Here is a 25,629-nt window from a genome sequence, read left to right as displayed (position 1 = left end):
AGCCAAAAACTGGTTTCATTTAGAACCAGATAAAAGCTGAATACATGAGGCAACTTGCTTCCTGTTGCTTGATCACTGAGCAGCCATGTTTCTTGAGTCCCCTCTGGCCCCCAACTTAGGGAAGATGTATTATCTGGGACCAGTTTTGCTGATTTATTCAACACAGGAGTGAAATGCTCAACTCTCTTGCCACATGTATACAGTTCTAATGCAGGCTGTTTGTAGAAAGCAAATCTGCCCTAAAGGATAAACATAGCACTTTGCTGGCACAGCTGTACAACTTCTGTATTCAGGCTACAGCAAATGTTTCTTGCCTGCACTCAAAGCCGTTGCTGGCAGGACCCGTGTTGTCCCTGCACAACGATTGGTTGTTCCAGCATTTCTTGTTCATAAAACCTTCTCCTGCACATGCTCCATCTGCAGATCTTAAACACTGTGAATGTGTTGTGTGCTGTGGGATTTATGTGTCTGCTTCTGCTGCCAGGATAGAATATACATCTCTGATGAGAATAAGAGATTCTCAAAATCTACTGTAACGCTGTGTACAAAACACAGGATGTAATTTTATCTCCCCTCTTTGAGACAAAGGACATCTGTGCCCTACAGTTCACCAGCTGCTGGTGGCACTGCCCAGCATGACGTGGGTGGCACAGCATGAGCTGGGATGGTGACCCTGCACTCTGGGTCTGTTCAGTGCTGCTTGTGCAGGCTGTGTGCCTGCCACAGGCTGATCTCTGTAAAATATCCCCAAGCCTTATGGAGGGCTGCTGTCCACCCTGAAACCAGGAATATGGGCTTTGGATCCCCCTGCCTGTTGGGCCCTCTCTGCCACACGTGTGGCCTCCTGCACGCTCCCAGCAGAGTGGCTTCTGTGAGCACTGCAGGCACAGTCAACTAGGCTGGTTCAAATTGTTCTGAACTAGTGTCTGGAGCCAGCCAACTGGCTCTTTTCCTCTTCTCTTCCTCCCCCTGTTTCCCAAGTGGTTCAGGGATCATTTCTGCTAATTGCCCTGGGCCCAAGGCAGAAGGGAGGTGGGAGAAGAATAATATCATCCTAGAGCATGTCAGCGATGCCCAAACAGGGACACCTGCCCTTGCTTTTGGCTGGGAGGTTTGGCCTCTAACTGGTTTTCTTGCAGTTTCTAGGAAAGGGGTGAGCTGAGGAGGTGTGATCAGCACAGGGCTGCTGTTGCAGGGCAGATTGGTGCCCAGGACCAGCCCTCTCCTGCAGATACAAGGGCTCCTCAGGAGATAGTTGTGTGTCCTCCTGCGGTGTGGAGCTCGCTCTGGGTGGGGCAGATCATCTGCACAGTGATGTTTACACTGTAATAAGGTTTTGTGAAAATAAGCATTTAATTGCACATGACCTACAAAGGAATAAAAATAGCTGGGATCTGTTCTTGGTTTAAACTCCATTTAACAGAGGCATGAAACATGGTTGGGATTTTTAAACCTGCTTTGGTTATTGTTTTTTTTTTTTTTTTACCATTAAAAGTATCAGGAACATTAAGTCTCTCTTCCCTGTTCTTGTTGGATCTCTCAGATGTGTCATAAGCTTCTCAGCCCTTAATTGAAGGGGTGGGGTGATATATTTTTAACAGATCCCTTCTTCCAAGTGTGTTTATAGGGCTTTTGAGCTAAACAGAGATTAGCTAAAACAAAGCTTTGACAGTGCAAAAACTGTTTCTCCTCACTCATGTTGGGTTTTTTTCTCATTCTCCAATTGTTGAAGGAAACTGAGGGTTTTTTCAATTTGAGAAGTAACTTTTTTGGCTATTGAATTATGCATTAAGAGATAAGTTGATCTAAATGGAGCAGAAGATGGATCAGGTTAGGATTTAACTCAGTTTAAGACAGTATTTTGAGTATTACTTAGACAAATGAACACACTCGTTTGAGTATTTCCTAAAAATAGCTCCTTTCTAAGTAGCAGTTTTATTAAATCTACAGTTCTTCCTTTAACTTAATGCCTCAGCAGTCCTGCAGGAGCTCAGCCTGTCTCTGTGCTGAAGACCACCCCTGCTCAGCTGTTCTGCCCTGCCAGGATGTATTTGTGTCACAGGACTCTAACCTTCAGGATATGGTATTTGTCAGTCTGAAACGTAATAATCCTGTATCTGGAGAACTAAACTATAAACAGTGTGGCTGGCTTGGCAGGCCCTGGCAGCCACCCCAGCAGTTTAGCTAGCCCAGGGTTTAAGTCAGCACTGCACTAGTGTGTCCTGTAATTCATGATGCTAATGCATCTTTATCTATGTGAAGAACTAGGGCAACAAATGTAAACTTAATAATCAAATTGGAATGGGAGCTTGAGAGGTATTTCTGAGATGGAAGTGAGGTGTTTTGGGCTCATTGAAGCATTTTGCATAGCATGAGTTTTCTAAGCAAGGCCTGAAGTTTTCACCATTGGTTTGAACAATGCAGGAGTCTGGATGATTTTCATGTGTGTGCTGTGGGATATAATTGTGCTGATGAAAACAAAATATTGCATGAGAAAGGCAGGTATTTTCTGCTTAAGGTTTAAAATATTTTTGCAGCAATAGAACCACTGATTCTTCAGGCAAAAATGTACCATTCTATACCTAAATTGGACATATTAATGTATTTTATACAGAATGTTATCTCTAGATTGCCAGAAGAAAACATTCAGTGAGTTGTTTATCACTCTAGTTTCAAGGATGGGGTGGCAGGGAAGATACAAGACAGCAAGGAACGATAAAATTGTTTCTCTACTACCCCCTGTATGAATTTTGTATGCATTCAGAATGATTTTCTAAAATCAGGTACAATCAAGTCGTTAATGCAATGCAGTGTTGTCATGTACCAGAATGTTTTCTGTGCAACGGGATGACCTTGCATTGCAATCTGCACCATTTTCAAGGTAGGGGCAAAAGAAGTGGTTGTGAGTGTTAAACTGAAAGGTTTGGAGATTGCTGTCCTTGCCCAGCTCCTTCAGAATCAGGTAAGATGCTTATCAGGTAGCTTTAGTTGCTGCTACCAGAGAGTTTTCTAAGTGAATTTCACCAGACTTCTCATGTTGGGATTATGCTATCCAAATATCATGCTAGTATGACATGCTCTTGGATATTGGTGTGAAGTCCTTAAGTGATTCTGTAGGTATTAATTAGAATTAGTTATCAAACAACTGTTGTCCTTCAGGTGAAGGGTGACAAGAAAAGTATTTATTGTTTTATGATACCAAAATATTTGATTACTAATGTGCAGAGAAAGAGAGGAAAATTGTGGCAACATGGAAGGACTTTGCTGAAATGCTTTTTAGGGAAAAGACTTCAGAATGGCTCTGTAGAATTGTTTTGAGTATCAACATATTTTCGTGGGGTTTGTTTAAAGTATCCTTGGAGAGGAGGAAGGCAGCATTAGTAACAATAGGTCAAGGTAAGTGTATTACTATTAGTTACATAACAAACAAATTATCAGTTGTGTATGACAAACCATGCAGGGGCTAAGACTAGTGCTGAGATAAAGGAGTGTTTGATTTGTAGAAGGACTGGCAGCTGGGCATGTCTTAATTGCCTTCTTAATAAGTCCAGTCAAACTTAGTGCTTTGAGTGCATTTAAAAGTGATTTTAAACTTCTGTGCATAGCAGTGGAGTAATTGCTTTATTTTTTTCCTTCCAGTATAACAACAAAAAAATCTCATTTCACACTCTGGTCACTTGGTTGATTTTGTTGCCTTCCTGCATTTGCTTTTCTCTTACTTGGTGTCTGTGAAACTTTTGACTCTTGCCTCTGGTCTCTCTTTCTGCAGGAATTAGCTTGTTATTCTGCAAAGTCATAATGTGACTGTGACCCATGGTCTTAAGTTTATACCTAGTCATTCTGTATATAAATAAATCCCTGATTAGTTGCTACCTACTTATCCTTCTGTCTTCAACCTCAGATCCCACACTACACAATCAGAATGCTTGGAACATTAGTCTTCTCTGAGTAATACCTCTGTCCTTGCTGCAGCTCTGACACCTTAATTTCTCAGACTGTCAAGGCCTGAAATGAAGAATTTTTTCAAACTTTTTTGTATGGCCTGAAAGCTCAGCCTGGTGAACCTAAACAGGGTGGCATATGTAGTGTAAAATGTGCAGTGTGGTGTTGCTGGGTTTCCTTGAGCAGCATCAAGTTTTACAAGTTGGTTTTTAAAATGCAGGTTCATGGGTTAAAATTAATGTTTTTTTTTAATGTAAGGAATACAGATATTCTTCAACAGTTGTGTGGGGAATTTTGCCCTCACAAAAGGGGTGTGAGACAGAAGGGATTTCTGGGAGGCAGTGTAAGGGCACTGGGCTTTTCTCCAAGCCGTAGCAAGGACGCCGTTCTCATGGAACCAGTCTAGCTGAAGCTGCTGTGCCTGTGACTGCATCCTTAGGCCAAGCTAAAGGACCTTGTTCTTGCTGATAACCCTCCTGTTTCTGACCCAGTACCATAATAAAAAGGAAAATGCTTTGTTTCCTGATAATAGCCCTGTTAGCCATAGTTTGTGAATGGAAGGGAATGAGCATCATGATAGAAAGCCACATGATGTTGACAGTTGAAGCTCAATATCCTGTGAGCAGATTTTTTTTCTCTCCCCATTTTTATCCATTCTGAAGTGTGACACTGGCTTTAATATGCCAAGCAAAATAGTTGGTGATCTGGCCTGCATTTTTCTACAAAGTGCTGATACTTTGCCATGTGTCAGTTTGTTCTCTGGCAGAATACAATCACTATGGCAAGAGGATAAAAAGAGAAATGGGATCTACTTAAGGAGTTATGTTCAAAATACTTCTAAAAATGTAAATTTCTGTTTATGTGACTTGAGGAAAAAGGGAAAATCCCAGGGCACTACTTAACAGCTTGGCCTTTTTGATTACAAGTCCCTCCTGTAAAGCCATTTATTTTTCCATGTAGAATTGTAGAAAAAAACTCTGTACAAAGGTAGCACAATAATAAGTGGGGAGACAGTGGCACCCAGCCATGCTATTTTTAGGTCATTGTGTTCTTAACTTGCTGATCTAAGAGTTCTGGACAGTGAGTGGGGAAGACATTATATTAGAAATGTGTGCTCACATAGCAGAATCTTGTCTGGGAAAAGAATGAATAGCAGACTTGGTTATCAGGAGGGCAGTTCACAGAGTTGTAACTGGAGTATTTTGTAGGTAAAAACGATGCCCTAGTGATTAAAGCACAGCGTTTGCAATGCAGACTCTTACTCGAGAGCTGTCAGCTCTGGCTTTCTCCTCAGTTGAGAAACTGAAATATGTGCAGTCTGTTCTGTATGGGCTTAGGGAAGAAGTGTAAAAAACTATTTTCTCTTCCATGATGGCAGTGGGGGAAGAAATGCCAGTTGTCCTCAATCAAGTTGCTTCCATTATCTTTTTAAGCTTTTCTTAAGCAGTGACCTCTCCATCTGAGCAAGTGGTGTACTTCTGGAACTTCTGGAAACCTTCAGAAAGGAGAGTGTCTCATTGCAAATTTCTGATAATTCCCTAGCCCCTTATCTGTTCACTTGACACTTAGATAGTTAAAGCTGACACAAGGCAACTCTCACTAATTCATGCTCTGACCTCCTGGTGAATAGGGGCCTTTTTCCTTGTCTTAAGCTGTAAGTGAGGCTATGCTTTAAATTTTAGTTCTGCTGCTGACTTGGTAGGTTCACCTTCCTCCTGCAGTGCACTGTTAACTTTGACTCCTCTGGCACAGACCTACACCATAAACCAGATACAAGAGCCAATCCAAGCTTTTGAAAAATGATGTCTTTAGGGTTGATCACTTCCTGTCCCAGCAATGCTGTGACAGAGGTATCTAAAGCCCCAAATTACCTGTTTCATGAAACCATTGCATTAGTTGGATGTGAATAGACACTGAATGTATGTTTATAGGTTGCAGTTGGATGTTTATGTGTTCCATTGTTTCAGGGAGTGTAAAGTGACAGCTGAGAGGAAACTAAGGAAAGATGCAAAACTTCAGAGTGTGACCAGTTGGTCTATTCCTATCTTCAGTGAAACTTGACATTGTATGAAAGTGATGGATAAATACCAGTTGTCCAACATGGCAGCTGCTAATCACCTGTGAGGTATTTTCCTATGCTTTGTGCAGGGTGATAAGTTTTAGTATGTAGACATCTACATAGTACATGTAATTTGTTTGGGATCCTGTAAGCTGGCTTCCCCAGTGATTGAAATAATTAAGGGATAAAAAAAGCAGAACCCCCCCCCAGAATAGCATTGGGGTTAAAACAAAGTAATACCTTTGAGTCCCTTGACTAAATTTAAGTGTATTGCAAGAGATGAGGAACGCAGCTTTGCCACAGGGAATGCTGTACTTATACCTCTTCTGCTGAAAACTTGTCCTTACGTACCCTCTTTCTTTGGTCAGGCTTTAGCTTTAGGTTGAGTTCCCCATCAAACCACAGTGAGGGTATTGTATAATTTTACACACTTAAATTAGATATAGTGCATAATTCTAAATAGAACTACACATCAAGTATGGTAATCACAGTGTTCTTGGAAGTTAAGCTGAATTCAAGATGCCCTAGCCAGAAATGATGACAGTTTTATTTATTAACTCATAGGAACCCCGATATTAGAGCAGGAGCTCCCCTAGCATTAGACCCACATAGAACTGTGGCATTATAAGCTAATTAAAATTCTACATAGTGCTGTTTATGAAAACAAATTATAATGTGTTTTGTGCTTACTGTCAGTTCTCGGCAACAGGTGCTTTGTTAACAAGAAGCTGTCTATTTCGGGAACTCGTGTTAAAGCGGCTTTTATCTCTTCTGGGTTTGATATGCTTAAAATAAGTGAAACTTATGCTGTATTGAGAGAAGATTACTTATTCACTGAAGCTCAAGAGAAGCGATTACTGAATCTATAGCTATTCTTTCAGTAATTATGAGGGTAATCTTGTAAGTGTTTGAATCCTTCTTACAGATTATTTCTCATCAGTGAGTTGAGTCAAACCTGTTTTAAAATACAACACCAAAGATAGTTTATGAAGTTGCTCTCCTGCATCCCTGTTGGCCTGGTATTCTAAAGGAATTTAGAGCATTCCAGAATCTCCTGATTCTAATTCTATACAACCTCTGATTTCTGAAATGGCCAGCTTCAATATCTGATACCAGAGAAGGCAGAGTCCAACCCTGTCTGGTCTGTTTCAGAATAGCTTTCTTACCTTTTGTAGAGCATTTTAAAAGAAGGCATTTCTGTTATCTGACAGATTTCAAATAAACCTTAAATTTATGGGACTGTGAAGGGCAAGTCAAGTATTTCTGCAGCACCTGAATGCCAGAAAACAGGTATGAGATGGCACAAACTCCAGAGGAAAGAAAAGGGCTCCTCAAGCAATGTCTGTGACTTGTACAGCTTGGCACCAGTTCAGCCACACATGATGGAAACTGTGTGAGCTGACATAGTCAACTGCTGATAAGCAATTACTGACATGGTTTGATTTTTCTAATGGGTTTAACTTCTGAATTCTTTTTCCTCTTGAGCAGAGATACCAGAACAAGCACTCTAAAAGGGTGCTCTTTTAAAAGTAGCTGCATGTTCTGTCACAAGTGTAACTTCATGTAAGGTTTCTGTGTCAGTCTTGTCTCAGAGACAGCCATCTTCCAGAAATGGGCCTGCTCAGCCTGCCTGCCTCAGATCTTGGGTGAGCTGGGGAGGCTAAACTGACCAAGTACAACTTCATATCTGGGGGACAAGCCACTCTTCTCTGGCTTTAGCATGGACACAGAGTGCTTTGGGTAGGACAGCATGACCTGATGGCTGGCCAGTGTCTTCTCTGTGTTCCTCAGATACGCCTCTTGAACTTCTTTCACTGTGCCTCCCCCAGGGATGCCAGATCAAAACCAACTTCCTGAAACACGTTATATACTCTTTTCACTTTTCTTTGTAACTCACTTAGAAATTGTCTTTACTATGTACTGAACAACTACAGTTACTGTGTTGCTCTCAGTGCTTTTAATGTTTAACTAGTTAGCTTTATTGAAAGTCCCTGTCATGGCTCGCTGTAAACAAGCATGTCTAGCTCCAAGGGTTGTTTGCTGTTTTTCCTCTTGAACCCAAGAAGTGAGTTTTTTTGTATGTGTAGGTTTTGTTTTGTTGTTTTCACTTGCATTCAGGTTGACCTCTCCAAAAAGGCAGCTTTGTCAGCTTAGATTTTCTGATAGTCATCACTGGAGAGACAGAAACTTAGAACATGCTGGTGGTGCCTCTTTCTGAAAGCATTTCTGTGTTGCTCTGGACTGGAGTTTGCTGGATGAACTGGGGGTGGCCTCCAAATGTATCATGCTTGTGGGAAATAAGAGGCTTTTAAATTTTCTAAGAGGAAAAAATGATGTTTCTTTGAATCTCATGAAGTTTGGATAATGTCATATGCAAGGATGTAATTCTAGTGGTGCTGCAGTGTAAGCCTAGAACAGCTAGGAAGTCCCCATATACAGGCTGAAATGTACAAACAGTGATAATCCTTGGCATCATGATTTGTATTTTGCTGCTTTAGACTCAAGTTGAAATGCATGATAAATAGGAGTGTTGAAGGCTTTATACAGAGTGTTGCACTTAATTTTTTAGATGTCTTAGCAGTTAGCACATGATCCATAAAGTAGTGGTCATTACTGCAAAAACCTGGCATCACACCAGTAGCTCTGTATGGCAGCTTTCTGTAATTTCAATACAGGTCCTTTTGTCTGTACTCTGCCTCTTTGAAATCCAAAATAAATAAAATATGATTCTTCCTGCTAGGTAATAAAATGTACGTCTTACATTGCTTGTTAATTGTTGGGGGATTTTTTAAGAATTAATCTTCAGTAGAGTAATGATGTTCATGGAATTGGCCCTTTATTTGGTGTGTTGACTATACTAGAAACTTTGGAAATTAAGGATGAAAAATTTGGTTATACTTGTTTTTGTGCATAGACTTTGGTTACTGCAAGCAATTAGATGCTTTTGCATGAGGGGAATGAGAGTCTGAGGTACCACTTTTACAGAAGTTAATCTTTGGGTCTGGTAATCTATGCTTTGCAAAGGTTAAGCGTGGTCACAAGTAGTAATTACAGTTTCAAAGTAACATCTATTAACAGTGTATGTAGACAAGCTTGGAAAGCTGAGTCCTTATTATCAGTGATCTCCTTGATACCAGTATAGAATCTGTGCATCTTTGTTCTTGCTTAGCAAGAGTGGAGAGGTTGTAGTGAAATGTTCTGTTGTTCCTTGTGTAACCTTGAGTACAAGAGCAGTCAGCTGTACTTAGCAGCAAACATGCTTTAACACTGGAGGCTTTGTCTGTACCAGGTGTTCCTGGGTTTATGATATTCTGGCTCAGATTAGTTACAAAAGTTGCTAATGTTCTGTCCCTTCCTAAGACCTGAACTGTCTCTCTTCTGTCCATCTGCCATTTTCTCTCATGAGTGTGTCTTTTTTCTACTAGTGTGATTCTTCCACAGTCTTTCTGACATCTTAAATCTGAGATATCGCCTTCTTAAGAGTTCATATTTTGTTTTAGTTCTTGTATGGAAGGATTTAAGCTTGCTAACTAATAAAAATTGGAAGTGAAGAAAAGACTTCTCTAACTCTTTACGCCTTTTTGTAAAGTTTCTGCTAGGAGTGTCTTAGTATAAGTACTTGATTGTAGCCTAAATTAAGTCTGTGCATGAAACAAAAATAAAAAGCTGTTCAACAGGAATTTACAGGAACATAGTAGATATTAAATGACTTGTCAAGTGAGTTAAAAGAACATCTTATGTAAGTTTTTGGTCACTAGCGTGAGTATTTTGTTTTTGTTATGAAATCATATAAATTCTACTTCACATTACAATTTAAAACTTTGAGCAGGAAGAAAACTGGAGGCTCAGTGGAATGAGTGGAAAGCTTCAAAATGTATGGATTCTCTTGGTGCTGAGGAAGCTGGAACTCCTGTGTTTTGAAAAATGCAGCAGCTGTGTGTTCTGCTGCTACAGGAACAAAGAGGTCGCTGCCCTTACAGATCTGCTTGCATAGCTGGTCCTTAACCATATTCACTTTTTTTAACTCAAAGCATTCTGATGAAACTGGGTCAGAGTGTAACTACACATGTAGCTGTGCTGGCAAATGTGAACCAGCTGCAGTGCTTTAGCAAGGGTGAGCTCTAAGATGAAATGACATGTCTGACTGCAACCAGCAAGCTGGGCTGAGCTGTAATGACTGAGGCCCCTATTCAAATCTGCCAGTTCTTCTTGGCTCCATAGCAAGTTGCTGGGACATGATAATGCCTTAAAGCAGCTACAAATGACTGCTCAGTGAATGTAAATTGGGGTCTTTTGGGAGACAGCAATGGAGTAAAAAAACCCAGTACTGTTCAGAAGCTTGCTATTAATTTGTGATTCTAGTACTTTATACCCTGAACAGTGTCCTGCTGGAAGCAGGACACCCCAGCAGCAAATTCCAGTATTAACTGGTATCCTTGATTACAGCCAGTGCTTTGGAAGCTTCTGCAGCAAGATTCAACAGAACTTTGTTCTTGGGCTTTTATTTGCCCTTTGTTTTGATAAGCCTATAGAGAAATGCATTTCCTATTTATTGCCTTTTGTACCAGCCTGCCTTTTCATATGGTGGTACAGGTGGTATTGGGTATCTGTGCCAGTACATGCTACAAAGTGAAGTGTATTTTTGTGTGCCCAACTTTGTGGTTTTTTTGTGCTTGGCATGAAGCTTTGTGTGTTTAAGCAGTGCACATTACCACTTCTGCAGCTCTTTCTTTGCTTCATTAGCACAAAGAGAAAATGACCATTAGTGTTGATGCTATTCCAGTCAGTGCTGAACTGCTTCATTATAAAGGTGATTATGACAGAGGAGGCAATATTTTAATCACTTGTTAAAATTGGATTTATCATTTGAGGTGAGTGTCAGGTAAAACTGTCAGTGTGCTGATTTTGACAGTGAAGAGTAGTTCACACTGTGTTCTGCTTTCTCTCTGAGAAGCAGTTTCGAAGCTGGCATCAGAATGGTTCAAACTATGTCTGCTGTGCTGCTGAGGCACAATGCTGTTTGGGTGGTCTCAGCATTAGTTTTTGGGAGAGATCCTTCCCATACCAGTCACAGATTTTAGGAGTGTTTGCAGGACACAAGACTGTACTGCAGGATGTGAGGATCTGCTTGTTTTCCTTACCACAACTTGAAGTATGAGAGTAACAACTGGTATTCAAGAGACCTTTTTCTTTGGGGAAGACAGATGAAGAGAAAGCTGGCTTCTGTGCCAGATTTTTTTTTTTTTCTTGTCTAGAATTGGGTGGGGGGGTAGTGAAAGAGATTATTCTTAAACCTTGTGTGTTTAATCCTGCTAAATGCTGCTCTCTCTGATCTTACTGATTAACATTTGAAGCCTATAAGGCTAGGGTATCAGTTATTTGAAACTAGTGGCATATAAACATTTTAATTAAAAGGAAAAGGAGAAAGGGGGGTAGGGAGGAAGACCAGTATCACAGTGCCTGCTCTGTGGGGAAGAGATGTCCACCAGTATTTTGTTGCTTGCTTTGTTTTGGGATTTTGGAAGATGTCTCTTTCTCCAGAGAACTTGATGTCCAGAAGATTTGCTCTGCTTTAGTGTTTCTACAGCTTCAATTCTATACATTTGATAGGCATGTCCTTTGCATATTTTTTGCTTGGTACAGACGGGAATTTATTCTGAGTATGTGATGGTGAGAGAGAAAAGACAGAACCTGTAGCAGCAGCAGTAGTAAAGAGGGCATTATTAAATGAATGAAGTTGTGTTTTGCAGGGGTAACAGGAACAGGTAGTCTGTAAGTGCCTGATTTGTAGGAAAAGGAGGGCTTAGCCTGCAGAGGTGTGTAGCTGCTATGCTTCTAGTGGCAATAAATATCTTTAAGAAAACAGTGGTAATTTCAGCTGAAGTTTGGCAATTTTTAGCTAATACAGAAAAAGGGTGTTTATTCCATAGTCTTCAATAAAGTAGATGTTCTGGGGTTGCACTGAGAGGAGTTGTTTAAGGCTCTTGCACTTCTCTCTAGTCTGTTCCTTCTCATTAGGGCTTGTACAACTGGTTATACAACTATATTGTAAAGCAAAGCAGGGAATGTGCTTAAAATATTGTAAAGAACTCTGTTGTTTTGGGTCTTTTTCTTTACAATAAATCAATTCTGCATTCAGAATAACCTTCAGAATTCATAGCATTACTCTGTGAATGCTATGCAGGCACAGCTCTGGGGGAACAGGCAGAGCCCAGAGGCATTTCCAGGAGCTTGACAAGCTCCACGTTTGTTTTCTGACACCTCAAACCGAGAGGGACGTACATGTTGATCCCAAGACCTTGTTGTCATTTCAGCTATGAAGCTGCTTCAAGTGTCATGCTGAAGCCAAGCTAGGGGAGGCCATTTTTGAAATTATGGATAGTGTATGCACTTGGGATTTATTTTACAGTAGGCTTGATGCTCAGCAAGGGCTTGCTGCCCCTAAAAAGGGTTGTCCTATTTTTAGCCATGTCACTTCCTGTGCAGTGTATGTCATTTCTCTGGAGTTGATCTTCTATCAGATGAGCAAGTTCTCCAGTGCACCAGAACAAATATTTGTGTTGTTTGCATGAGATGGCTGAGCTGATGTGGCTGCAGGCAGGGACGGGAAACAGCAGTGGCCAGAGCTGTGGGAGCATGCCTGCCCTCTGACAGTGGTTTCAGCAGTGACTGCCCACCTCTGCTGCTTCGTGGGATGTTTGGGCTCGGTGATACTGTGGATCTTCCTGCGTGAGGCATTACGGTTTTGAAACAAAATCGTCTGAAGCTGAGCCAAGAACTGGGCTGATGGGAGGTCCTTCCCTCCCCCAAAAACATCTGCTCCATGATCTCTCGCTGCCCGTGTTTGCTGTGGTGGGGCCAGAGTCCAGCTGCTCTGCTGGTGGCAGTTTGCCTGGGGCCCGGAGTCGCAGCGCAGCAGCGCTCTGTCATCCATGTGTACAGGAGAGGCATGGCTGGAGTGCAGTGGCAGGAACTGCCAGTACCTGGGTCTCTTTCATTCTCTTTTCAATGCCCGGTTTTGGCTAGTGGCTCTCTTAGCAGCTCTGCTGCTGAAACAGGCATTTCCACATGTGTCTGCAGCTAGACCCTCTCTCCTGCCCAAATGGCACACATGTGACCAATGAGCTCAGAAACCGATCTGTGTTGAAACTAATTAGCAGAAGGTGGAGTGGTTGATTTTTTTTTTTAAGTTTGATCATTTCCTTGTTTCATTTTGGTTCATGTGAGCACTGAAAGCGAGGGCTAAACATGGGAGCACTTATACTGGTTTGGCATTCTGTGGCTTTAGGGTTCAAATAGATGAAGTCAACCATCCCAGGAGCTTATAGGCTGCTAAAGCATGTGTTGTCCCTCCTGGTCACATGTCCTTCCTCACATCAGTTCCAGAGGCTCTCCTGTGTTGGACTTTCTACTTGTTGTGTTTTGCATGTGAACTGATTGAGCTCACTGAACTGTCAGAAGACTTTGTGTTGGTGATGGTCCTTTCTTTTCCTGGTGGATTTTTTTGGTAGCTCACAGCAGTAATTGTGTGGGTGAGATGGATTGTACCCAATTGTCCCCTTCATATCCAGCAAGCTGTTGTCTTGGTGCAAGTTCTCCTTTGGCTTCATAACATTGCATCAGGTTGATCCTATCTCTTATTCATTGTATTTCTCAAATATTAGCAACCAATGAAAGATCTTCCGCTTCCTGTGGCCCTTATTAAAACTCTTCAGAAGAATCCCTGGCACTTCCCTTTGGAGATTGAAGTGTTCTGGAGCCTCATGCCAGTGGCTTGTGCTTTGACTGGTGACAGGATCCACTGGTTAATGAACTTGGGAACTGGCTTAGCTGGAACTCAGGCCAGCTTTTCTTGTTTTTCGTCTGGGCATCTCTGGGCACCTTTCACAGTTTGTTTATTGAATTGGAGCAGAACTTTTTTTTTTTTTTTTTTTTTTTTTTTTTTTTTTTTTTTTTTTACATCCAAGCTAGAGATTGTTATTCCGTGTTTGTGTTAGCACCTGATCCCTTCAGCAATGTTGTGTTGCAGAGTATTTGTAGTGGCTGGTGCAGTTACTGAGTTTCTGTGTGCTGCTTGAAGCTAACACTGAACAGAAAGAAAATCATGGTACAGTCTGGAAGTTAGAGTAGGGTTCTTTAATGTGCTGCTGCCTAAAGTTAAAAGGATTAATACTGCATTGTGATGTTGAGTCTCTATTAGCTCTTGAAATATTCAGTCAAAAGTGTTTTTAATTAGTCTTTCAATCTTAAACATTCTATGCCAAAAGTGACTTGCGTAAGGTTTCAGCTTCAAATTGGTTCTGGTTACCAAAGCACAGAAAACTCATATTCATTTGCACTTCCCTGGAATGGCTTCTCTGAAATGTTGGACCCAGCATAAGAATTAAATTCCACATGCACTACTTGCAGTTTCATTCTGAAAGACTGTCTGGAGAAAAGCAGGAATGAAAGTGCTCTTTCAGCTACAAGTGCTGTACTTAAGCAAAAATCAAATTTAGCTGTCGTGTGAGGTCAATGGGGGCTTTGTATGTTGAAAGCAAGTGATTCTCTGTTGGGGTGGGGGAGTGTAGTCAGCAGCTGAAATAAGCTTAATTGCAGGTTGAAGCTGAAAAAGATACTATCAGATTTTGCTTGTCTTCCTGCCTGTACCTCTTCCTTGTCTTATATCTTGAATCCTTCCTTGTCCATAGAGTACCTTATTGCTGTGAGCAGAAGACTTGTTTCTGTGTTGCTGTTGGCTTTGCAACTCAGAGGTTTGCTCTTGGTATCAATTTCATATGTTTTGGGGAAATAAAAACAAAATGGAGTGGATGTGGGTGTGAGAGGAGATGAGGAGATTTCTCTGGAAACAAAATAATGGGAATGTTGTTTGTGTTTGGCTTTGAATACAGCTTATGTAAAAGGAAATATTTTTTACTATGGTACTTCTTACTATGGTTTCATCTAGTTTTATAACATGGCAATTGATGAAGTGCTCAAGTATCTTGAAACCCCTTTCCCTCTGGATTTTTTTTTGTTTGTGTGAAATGTATGCTGATGTTACTTGCAGGATTGATTTTTATTTTTTCAGTATTATTGCTTATCTTTGGCTTGACTTGCAAGAATTAAAATTACCTATGCTGCAGCTTACTTTTTAATCAGGAAATGGTAGATCTAAGTTGATCTTGAATTAAATATAAGTAATTTATATACCTAGTTTCTTAATGGGAAGCTGTGGGGTATTTTTCAAAATTGGTAAAAAAAGTGCAATTGTATATTTATGGAGGGGGAAGGATGGAAAAGTCATTTTATCTCATGAAATGACATGTCAAAAATTATTTCCAAGTTAAACCACTTGATAATAGTTAGGAGTCTCAGAACACTGATGGAAGTTGTCATTTGTTGTGATTTTCTTGTAATGTCTTGCAAATATCTGTAAACCTGATTAATACAAGCCAGGGGAAAAAAAATATAGTCTTTATTTAACATCCTTAAATTTGGGTTTTATAATGTGGCAACGCATATGTCATATATCTCTCAACTTACATATCTCTTACTTCTCATTTTTATTATATTTTTGCAGTGAATTTATAAATAGGAGGTTGTGTATGTGGTCTAATACTTTTGTCTGCAAGGGTGATTTTCTCTTAGTGTGTGAAAAATCTCAGTCCAGGGTTTGTGGTAAGCAGTTGTGTCGTCTTTCACTAATGATGCAGTGACTAAACAGTGACATGTGGATTCATGTGACTGTTGTTAATTATAATTATGCAGCAAGTAAGCCTGTGTTACCATGCTTGACTCTATTTTACAGTTCTCATGCACAGTGTCAGGTGTTCAGGTTTCAGCATAAGTGTCCCCCTCCCCTACTCCCCTTACCTGACTGCCAGAAGCAGTAATACTTCCGATAATTGATAAAATTACTTTTCTTTGTGGGGTATACATTGAAAATAAATTGGTGGGGCTGGGAGGGTGGGTCATGCAAAGCCTACATATGACTGTATTTGTATTAATGGGCAGGCTTTATAGGCTTTTTGGGAAAGGGCACTGAGTTACCCACAAGGCATTTTTTCTGGATGGTCTTTTTGCTGAGCTATAGGAAATTCCAGATTTTCAAATGTCAGCTGTAAAAGAAGAGTTTTCTCAGGCCTCTAAATGCTGGGTTGTGTGTATCAATTTCAGGTTTATAGAAGAAGGGAGAATGGCTCAAGAAACCAACCGTAGCCAAGTGCCTATGCTTTGTTCCACTGGCTGCGGATTTTACGGGAATCCTCGCACAAATGGCATGTGCTCAGTGTGCTACAAAGAACACCTTCAAAGGCAGAACAGTAATGGTAGAATTAGCCCTCCTGGTAAGTAACCCCAGCACACAGTGTGCGTGTCACCAGCTCAGCCTGACACAGTGGGCAGCAGCTTCCTGGCCATGTCCACATACTGATTGTTGGAGCATTACTGCAAACCATTGCATTCCAGCATCTTACCTTATGGAATGAGCTGGGATGGAATGCTCATAATGTAATTGTGTTGCCACTAATCTGCTTAGAAGTAGACTCTCACTAATACCTTTTGTATTTATTTGAGTATTTCTGATTTGAAATTATAAAAGCGCAGAAAAAACGCTACAACATATTTTTGCTGAAATTACTGACAGAGATAGGATTGAGTTTGGGGAATGCTTGTGAAAGGCATTTCAAGAACAGGTATTTCATCACTGTGACCTCATTCCTAAAGATTAACCTGTAAACACTTTATAGTGATGCCTTTTCCTTTTGAACGCCTTCAGGGGCTTTTGTGAACATCTTTCTATAACTGCCCCTGAAGGCCTTCAAGGAAAGATCTGCTCTTACATTACCTCCTTACTAAAATTACCTTAGAGTTTCATCTCCAGGTTGGGAAAAGGCAACAATAGTTTCTCCTTCACATGCCTTCTGTTCTTTTTGGCCCAGTGCCCTGTGTACTGTTGCCTTTCCTTCAACCTGACCTTTTAAGTAGAAGCAATATCTTCTATTGAAATCTGGGGATCTGGGTTCTACATGTTCAAAATGCATCTGGAGTTGGCATTAGGATGTTATACTGATATTTTCCCAGATCCATCTTGGTTTTTTAAACAAAACACTAGCTTCTTGTATCAGAGTACAGCAGTTCATGCTGAGAAAGCTGCTTTAATTAGTAAAAAATAGTAACTGCTTTAAAACTCCAGCTTCAAAATTTTCTGCAGTGTAAGTTCTGGAGGCCTGGGGCTGGAACAAGATCAAAATACGGCCAAACATAATTACTTTTTTGTAAAATTACATTTCCTTATGGTGTAGGCAGAGATTCAGTTACTCTCCTGGCTGGTGTTGGTCAAAGAGTAAATGCAGTGTGTAACTTTTGTAATGCCATGACAGCATAACACCTTTTCCCTGGGTGTGTCTTGCAGCAGCCTCTGTCAGTAGTATCACCGAGTCCTTACCGGTCCAGTGCACAGAGGGCAGTGCCCAGGAATCTCAGTCCACTTTAGATTCTACATCGACTCCATCTATGCAGCCAAGGTAAGGTGCTTCAGTCTGCTCTGTGTCTTTACAGAAAAATCTCTGTCAAAATGGTTAAATGAAGTGTGCTGATCCTGCATAATTAAATGCTGGAACCAGGATTAGGCAAAGGTGTAAGATTTCAGTGCTAACTTTAAAGCATGGGATCTCAGGGTGAATGCTAGCAGATCTCTGTGCTTCATCTGGCATTCAAATGGAAATTTGTCTTTAGAATTTAGCTTCAAATAGAAGTTGTCAGTTTCTGTTCTACAGAGATTTGTCTGGCTGCTCTTCTGCTTCCTCAGCTTGTAGTTGTACATTTACCAAAAGAGAACTCTTCTCATCCTAGAAATCTGAGGATTTTGTAAAATGCCAGGGAGCTGTTTACAAGAGCTCTCATAAATAAATGTATGATAATGTGTTAACAAGCCAGTTGCTTTGCAAGAATTGGAGAGTATTGGAACAGGGTAAAGACACAAGTCTTGGTACAAGTTGTGCTACTGAACTGATCTCTTATTAAACAAGCAATTTCCATCTGGGCTATTCAAGGATACATAATATGCTCTTATAAATCACTCAGACTTAGTAAGTGTTCTCCATTTGTAAAAGCTAAATATTTGTTTATATTTAGTGGCTCCATTTCAGTGTAGAGTGACACAACCAACAGCAACTTAAGCGCTTTGGAAAATTTTTGAGTGAAAAGTGTTAGTGTGTTATATACTATGTGAGCTAAACTTGCAGTAATACTCATTTCAAATTTTCTTTAAAAAAATGAATGTAGTAGAACACAGGGCAAGGGAGATTTCATCAGTTACTGCTGATTGATTCTGCTCAGACTTTTCTGCTCCCTAGCTTTTTATAGGAGGTGTTATCTCATGTTTGGATCCTGCATATGAACTGAGAGCTAGGTGCCATGCTTGATGCTATATTTAGTCTTTCCATTCTGAGGTTTATAGTTGGGTTAGAAAATACGTATCTTACCCTGAAACAACTCCTCTGGTGTGTGTAAAAAAAAAAAAAAAAAAAAGAGTTCATCCAGGTCAATGCACAGATGTGAACCAATTACAGTGCCTTGCCTTTGTTCTGTCACAACTTCAGTAAAACCATGAAAGAAGTACGTCCCTGATCACTGGCTTGATTACTGGCTGCAGGAGAAAGGATTGGATGGTTGTTCTTGGGCTTGCACTTGAAAAAATAAGTGTCACTTGCTTGGGTTTTTGTTTTCAAAATAAAAAAAGCAGGAATTCAACTTCAGTCTCTGGAAATACCTCAGACTTAGGATACTCTGAGGACAGAAAATTAATTGACAGTGCCTTTTTGTAGGTGGCCATACAGGCAGTTCGAGACCTACGTGCAGTTCTTGACAATTAAAATTGCAACTCCAGTGCTCCCGTTGTGCCATGGAGTGCTGGTTCATGGGCTGCAGGATAATATGGTTTTTGCCTTCAGAGTGAATCCCTCGGTGGAAAGGAAGAAAAATGCAAATGAGAGAGTGCTCCTTCTTGCTTGGGACCTGAGCTCTGTCTTGTTCCATAGGAGAGCTGCTGGATGAGCAGCTTGGCTGGGAGTCATGGCTAGTGTTGAATTGCTCTCTCTGAACTGCTTAGGGTGTTCATTGGTGAGCGTTCAGCTGTGCTGTGGTTTAGCAGTATGGCTAAAGGGTTGGGAAGTTTAGCCTGCACCACTTTACACTGTGAAAATCCAAGGGGTTCTGTGTGCAGCTGCTGCAGCTTTATTACTGGAAACATTGACATGCTGCAATTTTCTCGTTCGTTTCACCAGAGCACTGAAACTGTCTCCTCTACAATTACCTTGCTGACTTCTGTTATAAAGGTCCTTGCATATTGAATGTTGCATTGTTGCTTCTGTGTGGAACGATGGTATGCCAAACCACCCAAAATATTTTTCCTTTTTTACAGTATAACTGTTTAGTTGCATTCAGTAGGAGTTGGAAAAAAAAATGTTTACCTTTTGTGTCAGTTCAGATTGTAGCAGTGTTAAGTGGTTACACAAACAACTTCAGAGTGGAATGTTCTGGGATGCCTTCTCATCAAGAGGTGCCCTAGTGTGTCTTACAGGAATAGAATGTGGAAATGCATAATAAAAATCATTATTTTCTTCTTTTGCCCCTCAGCCCTGTGTCCAGTCAGTCACTTCTAACAGAATCTGTAGCATCATCCCAAGCGGATAGTACGGCTGTGGACAAAACAGTACCTGAGACAGAAGAGTTGCAAGGTTGGTGCCTAGTTTTCAGTGACAGAACTTATGAATAATGCTTTTTAAACTTCAGCTGTTCTTAATACACTCCTGTTCAAACATGTCTGATTCTCAAACCCAAATATTCTGTGAAATCAGAAGGCAAAATAAGAATAAAGTTTTTTTTCTTAAATGGCAAGTGAAACTGAAAGCTTATGTTTAATTGGTGATGTCAGTGTCTGCCATAAACAAGTGTTTTAATTGGTGTTGGAAGTGCACATCATAAATCAGCATCCTGTTCTGTGTCTATGCCATGGCTGTTACATCTGAGTAGAGTTTTGAGTATCTATGACTTCTCAGAGTGACCATTTACAGCACATATCAGAAGTTTATGAGCATCTTTGTGGTAGGGGGTTTTGACAGAGCCATTAACAGAACAGGGTCAGTATCTTTTATAAACAGGAAACACCTATAAAAGAAACTTTCATCTCTGAACTGTAGTGGTGTAAGATTTTGAACTACTGAAATTCACTTCATCAAATACAAAATTACCAAACCACAGGCCATGTTTGCTTGAAGCACAGTGGCTAAGAGGGTTAATTATATTGGCCTAAAATCCTCCTTGCTTGTACAGTGTAAAGTTTCTTTTCACTTTTTTCTTGTTTTCTATGTGCAGACTTTCAGAGCTTAAGACTAAAAAAATTTATTAGTATTTCTTAGGAAATGCAAAAATGCCAGGTGGTATACAAAATGTGCTCAGACTGCTAATCTATAGGCATTATAAAAGGTATTTAAAGGTAAGTCAGTAAGTATTCTGCCTTCTGCTGAGACAGTTTAGGTTTTAGTGGGGAGGATTGTTTTTTTGTGGACTAGTCTAAACATAGAAGTGTGGGTTTTTTACAGATACAACTTGTAATTCCACTTAAACATTCTAAATATTAGGTCTTTGACTGTATCTCTTGTATCAAAGCTTTGCTTCTCAGATACTTTTCTAAACCTGACCTGTCCTTTTCTGTAGGATCTCTGCATTCTAGAGATACTCTCTAATACCTGTTAAGAAGTTTGTGTTCTGGAGCTGGGAGCTCATGTCTCTATTTTGACAATGCATCTACTGGCTTTTCACTTGGAGTCAGAAGCAGTACTTTATTGACCCTGGCACTGTGAGGTGTCTTGGGCCTGTGAAAAGACTTTTTCCCAGCAAGTTATCAGAGGCATGTCTCTCTTCTTACACACTTGGGTAAATTTGTGCTGTTTCTAATTCTCCACCTCTCAAGCTCATTCTCCTTGTGAAAAGATAAGAGGTTTCTCAACCAGAAGCTTTGAATTTAGGGATGTATCTGCAGGATCAACATATATCAGGTGTTGAGGTTACTCAGCTGTGTCCTCTGTCCTTTTCTTTGTACCCTCATTTCTAAACTAAGAACATCACTAGCATGTAGTTGCAGTTCTAAATTACCATCCCTATTTATAACTCTCTGGTAGGGTCAGCCTTACTTTCTTAAGAGTTCCTTCTGTGTTGTCCCTTGACTGCAAATCATAGGAAATGTAGTGTTTCCAGTTTTAAAGCATTTTGGTTTGAAAATGTAAATTTGTAAGGAAAGCAGCTTTGAATGGGTGCTGAGAGGGATTTCATTGAATTGCTGTCACAGTTGTGCATCCTGAAGTTTCTTTTTTTTTTGGAATTTGAATTTTAGGTTGGTGACAAGCATGTGAATCCAAGGTGGTTTTTTTTTTTTTAACATTGTCTAAGTTTCTAACATTTAGGAAAAAAATAATTCATAGCAATGTGCTAGTTGGTCCCAGAGTGAAGTGTGTCTAATAGTACTTTTGTTGATGTAGGAGAACAGGAGAAATAATGTCAGTATTTATTTTGATAAAATCTTGCCTTGTGGGAATGTCTGTTCAGGGGCAAATTGTTCTATGCTGCTGCTGTAAGTTAATGTATTGTCATCAGCTGAAGTCCCCTTAACTTGCCATTTAACAAAAATTACCAGGCTACAGCAACATTGAATGAAGGACTGGGTGAATAATTAAGCTTTCTTAGATTACTGTTATTACTTTTCTAAAGCAGACAGATAAATGAGACTTGAGCTGTGTGCAACACAGCCCTTGCTGTTTGCAGTCAAGCTAAAGCTACAAAGGGATAAAATTCCCAAAGAGCATTTCAGATTTGTTTTTGTTGGATTTATCCATTGCAGAAGAAATAGAGGAAAATTCTAGAATGTTAAAAAGTGTAGGCTTTAGAGCTAGTGTTTGTATGATGATGCTTGTGGAACGGTGCAAAAGGCCAGATTCTCTAAGATAGGGGCTAATAGAAATTTTTTAAACTTTAATGTTCTTAAATACCATGAACATGCCATTAAAGATTACCAAAAATGAAACTCATTAAGTACAGTCCAGCTTTTCTAGCAGCTTTCTTCTATTCCAAGTAATTTTAATTACCTCCTGGGCTATTGTGCTTTTTGCTCAACATGATGGCCTTGTTAGGATTAGCCAGTCAGGATTCCTGATTTGTTAGCCAGAGGATTAACAGGACTGCTCCAGGCAAGCCTGCAAGCAGGTAAAGAGGTGCTTCACTTCCCGGGGGTAAAGGAAGATGGTTAAAACCATCCAGGTTAGGATTCATGCTTCTGGTTCAGGGAGGACTTTAAAGGTAAATGAAGCTTGGTAGGGAAGGCAGGAGGACTCCACCACAAACATTATGGAGCTCCTACAACTGAAGAGCATGGTGGTAAAAGTAGAAATTCAACTAATGGATGGACTCAGCCCTTCCGAGGCTGAAAACTTCTGAGAATGAAAGCAGCCTCTGTGATTTTCAAGTTTGTTGTGAATTGGAGAGGAGCATGTACTGTTAGCATTGCAAAATGCTATCACTCACGTCATGTGGTGTGGTTGTTATTTGGAAAACCAAAGTACAAAGTTAGATTGGATTAACTGTCTAAAAGGTACATGGCTGTTCTGAATGAAGTCACCTGATTTTGTGCATATCTGGATTTTAGTGAGGTTAAACAGTGAAATTCAAACTAAGTTTAAAAAACTTGATATTAAAATAATTAGATTGCTACAGAATTTTATATTGGGGTTACTTGGACCTAAGGTGAATGCAGTTGAGCTAATGGCTTCAGCTTCAGTGAGCCTTATCAGGGTGGGCTCAGTAGACAGTACTGGAAAGGAATTGATTGATGCTTCTCACTTCTGTGATAGTACCAGGGACTCAGAGGTAGAGTATGCTTATGACATATATAATACAGGATATCATGATATACTGGGTGAATGCTCCAGGGGGAGAGGAAACACTCAACAGAAAGACTTAAAACTAAATTCTGTGGGTGAGTGTGCTCTTACTTAATTTGCCACTTCCTAACATTTAAACAGTGTATTTTAGGCTGATTATGTCAGTTTAAAATGTTCACAAGTAGTGATATTCTCCTTTGGATTAGCTTCACATTTCACTCCTCTGAAGATGTGGGGGTTCTTCTTACTAGCCCTAGTGAAATGCTCTTAAGAAGTAAATGTCGTTGCTCATGCTCTTCTGTAGGAATGAGAAACCTTTTTCTTTTAAAATCTCTGCCCAGTAATGCAGGTGTGATGAATATAAAACATCAAGAGGGAGAACAGGATGGGTGCCTTGCTGCACAGAGCTGTGTTGTGCCTGCAGGGGTGCAGAGGCTGGAGTGCATTTTGTCATGTGGCTGCTGTTTTTGTGCTCAGTCAGAACACACTGAAGCTCAGGCAGGGGTTTGCACAAGCAAAGCAATAGGAAAAGCTTGGGCCTTTAGGAGGAAATCCAGGCTCTGCTTGTTTTGGTCAGCTAGGAACATGTTCTGTAAATCAGGGAACTTCTAGTGGCCAGCCCAACTTGTCAACTCCAGAAATATGACTGTGTTCATACCCTACTCCTTTTTGGTTAGTTGGCAGCTTGTACTGCTGCTGCCAGGGCTTCTGTTTTTGGCTGCAGGCAAGGCTGGGGCTGGGAGAGGGGCCAGCTTGGTTCAGGGAGGGCAGGCAGCAGCATCTGGAATCCAGATGAAGTCTAGCAGTTGGGAGTGGCTCCAAGCTGGACAGTATTGCATCTTACCTGGCTTTTTTCTGCTGTGGTCATCACAGGTAGCTTATAGACTGAACAGTGGCACTTGGTCATCTAAAGTGGTTAGGACATTTGTGATTATCATAGAGGATTTTGGTTCAGATCTCTAGCTTCTATTCAAAAGCAAATTGAGACCTAAAATTTTTGGTTACTACAGTAGATACAAAGTGACTTCTGGTGCAGTAGAAGGATCTTCCCACTCGGTTCTACACTGAGCAGCAGCTCTTAAATATTTTTAAACCTTTTTAATGTGAGAGCCATACGCACAAAGAAAATGTAAGTAAGGGTGCATGAGAGCCTTGTTATGCAGGGAAGAGTGCCAATTTTTCCTAAATTTAGCTAATAGTTACAGAGGCTCTTAGTGAAACTTAGATTGAGGTGACTGGATTTTGCTACAACAGGAAATGCAAGCTGGAGAATGTTAGCTCATGGCATGAATCTGTCTTAATGAATTAATAAAGACTGCAATATCTGTTTTGTGTAAAACTACTAAAGTTCATTTGAGTAAGTCTTACCCCTTCTGGTACTTACCTCTTTTAGTCCTTGCTGATTTTAGAACCAAAGGATCTTGCAATCCTTTTGATATTATGCCCACTCAGAAATGTGCCCTTTAACAGCCATTTAAAGGCATTGAACTTTTTTTTCTTTGCCAACCATGAATTGTTATAAATTTCAGGACAAAGAGAAGCTCTGCTTGTAACATAGATGGTATCTGAGAAGGAATTAATAGACCACGTATAATAGTATCCTTGCTAGATTAATCTGTGGAATATACTGTCCCCTCAGGCAGAGTCTTTGCTGGTGATCAGGTATCTTGCTATCCATTGATGTTGCTTAGTACAATATTTTGATACATAGCAAAAGTGATGAGTGCCCTTTCCTTTCAGAAGAAAAAAAAAAGATCAGAATAGCAGCACATGAAAAACCCCACTGGATTTGTCATGCAGAAGAGCTGTCAGCTGGTGAAGAGCTAGCACAGAACTGCATCTGACAGTCTCTGACAAACAAAAGTCCAGCTGCACAGAGATGACTGCAGCTTTTTCCCTGACAAATGTCTGAGCTTGCTGTTGTATTCCCTTCCCTATAGTGCTAGTTCTAGCTCTGCTTCCATCCACACTCCTCCCATCTGGAGCTTGCTTTTGTTCTTTGCTGCAAATACTCCCAACTTCTGTGTCTTACTCACTGGAGACTTGTCCTGCTGTGGTCCAGCTATGTCTGGTAGGCAGAGGTTGGCTCTTAGCCCTTCTTTAAATGAAGTTGGGGTTTTTTTTTGTTTCTGTTTCTGCTTTGTCATGTAAGGAATGTGCAAATTCTTGAGGAAAACCAGCCAACTTCTGTTTTTACCTGACTCAGGCAAATACTACTATTACTTGTTCATACTCTCCCACACAGCCTGTAACCTGTTTCTTTTAGATGTGAGAGAACACTAAAGTAGGTTGAAAGATGCCTTAGGAGAAATATCTTTAAAATTAGGTTTTTACCTATTTCCTTCTGGGCTCCAGTGCAGTGTAGTTCCACCCTGTAAGTCTGGGTCTCTTGAGCTGGTATTTGTCACCCCTGGTAGTGACTTATGTCCTGTGTGGGCTTTTTCCAGGTGTGCAAGAGCAGCAGCATCACAGTGGTAGAGATTGCTCTGAAACACTGTGTTTTGTGTGGCCTCCACGTTGCAGTCTTCAGCAAAAATAATGTTGATTCAGGATTTGAAAGAGGGTGTTTGGCTCAACTGATCCTGTTAACACAGAGTGCTTCTTGCAAGCAGATTTTGGGAGCTGGGCAAGTAACACTGTGAGGAAACACTTGGCTGTCAGATTTTCTTCCTGGATCTGACAGTGCTGAATCTTGCTGTTAAACCTAATGTT

General features: G+C 40.5%; 1 protein-coding gene across 5 annotated transcripts in view; it reads left to right on the top strand.

Annotated features, from left to right (window-relative positions):
• The window catches only part of ZFAND6 (zinc finger AN1-type containing 6), a 36,433-nt gene that overhangs the window by 8,897 nt on the left and 1,907 nt on the right, over positions 1–25,629 (top strand). For all 5 annotated transcript variants that reach the window (XM_059858514.1, XM_059858516.1, XM_059858515.1 and 2 more), the window contains 3 exons: positions 16,160–16,329; positions 17,397–17,508; positions 19,622–19,722. In XM_059858514.1, the coding sequence (XP_059714497.1) occupies positions 16,179–16,329; positions 17,397–17,508; positions 19,622–19,722 (364 nt within the window). In that variant the 5' untranslated portion in view covers positions 16,160–16,178. The remainder of the gene's footprint in view (positions 1–16,159; positions 16,330–17,396; positions 17,509–19,621; positions 19,723–25,629) is intronic.

The sequence above is a fragment of the Haemorhous mexicanus genome, chromosome 13 (assembly GCF_027477595.1).
Source record: "Haemorhous mexicanus isolate bHaeMex1 chromosome 13, bHaeMex1.pri, whole genome shotgun sequence".
Lineage (NCBI taxonomy): Eukaryota > Metazoa > Chordata > Aves > Passeriformes > Fringillidae > Haemorhous > Haemorhous mexicanus.
Note: the sequence above shows the minus strand (reverse complement) of the source record. Positions and strands in the feature narration are given on the sequence as shown.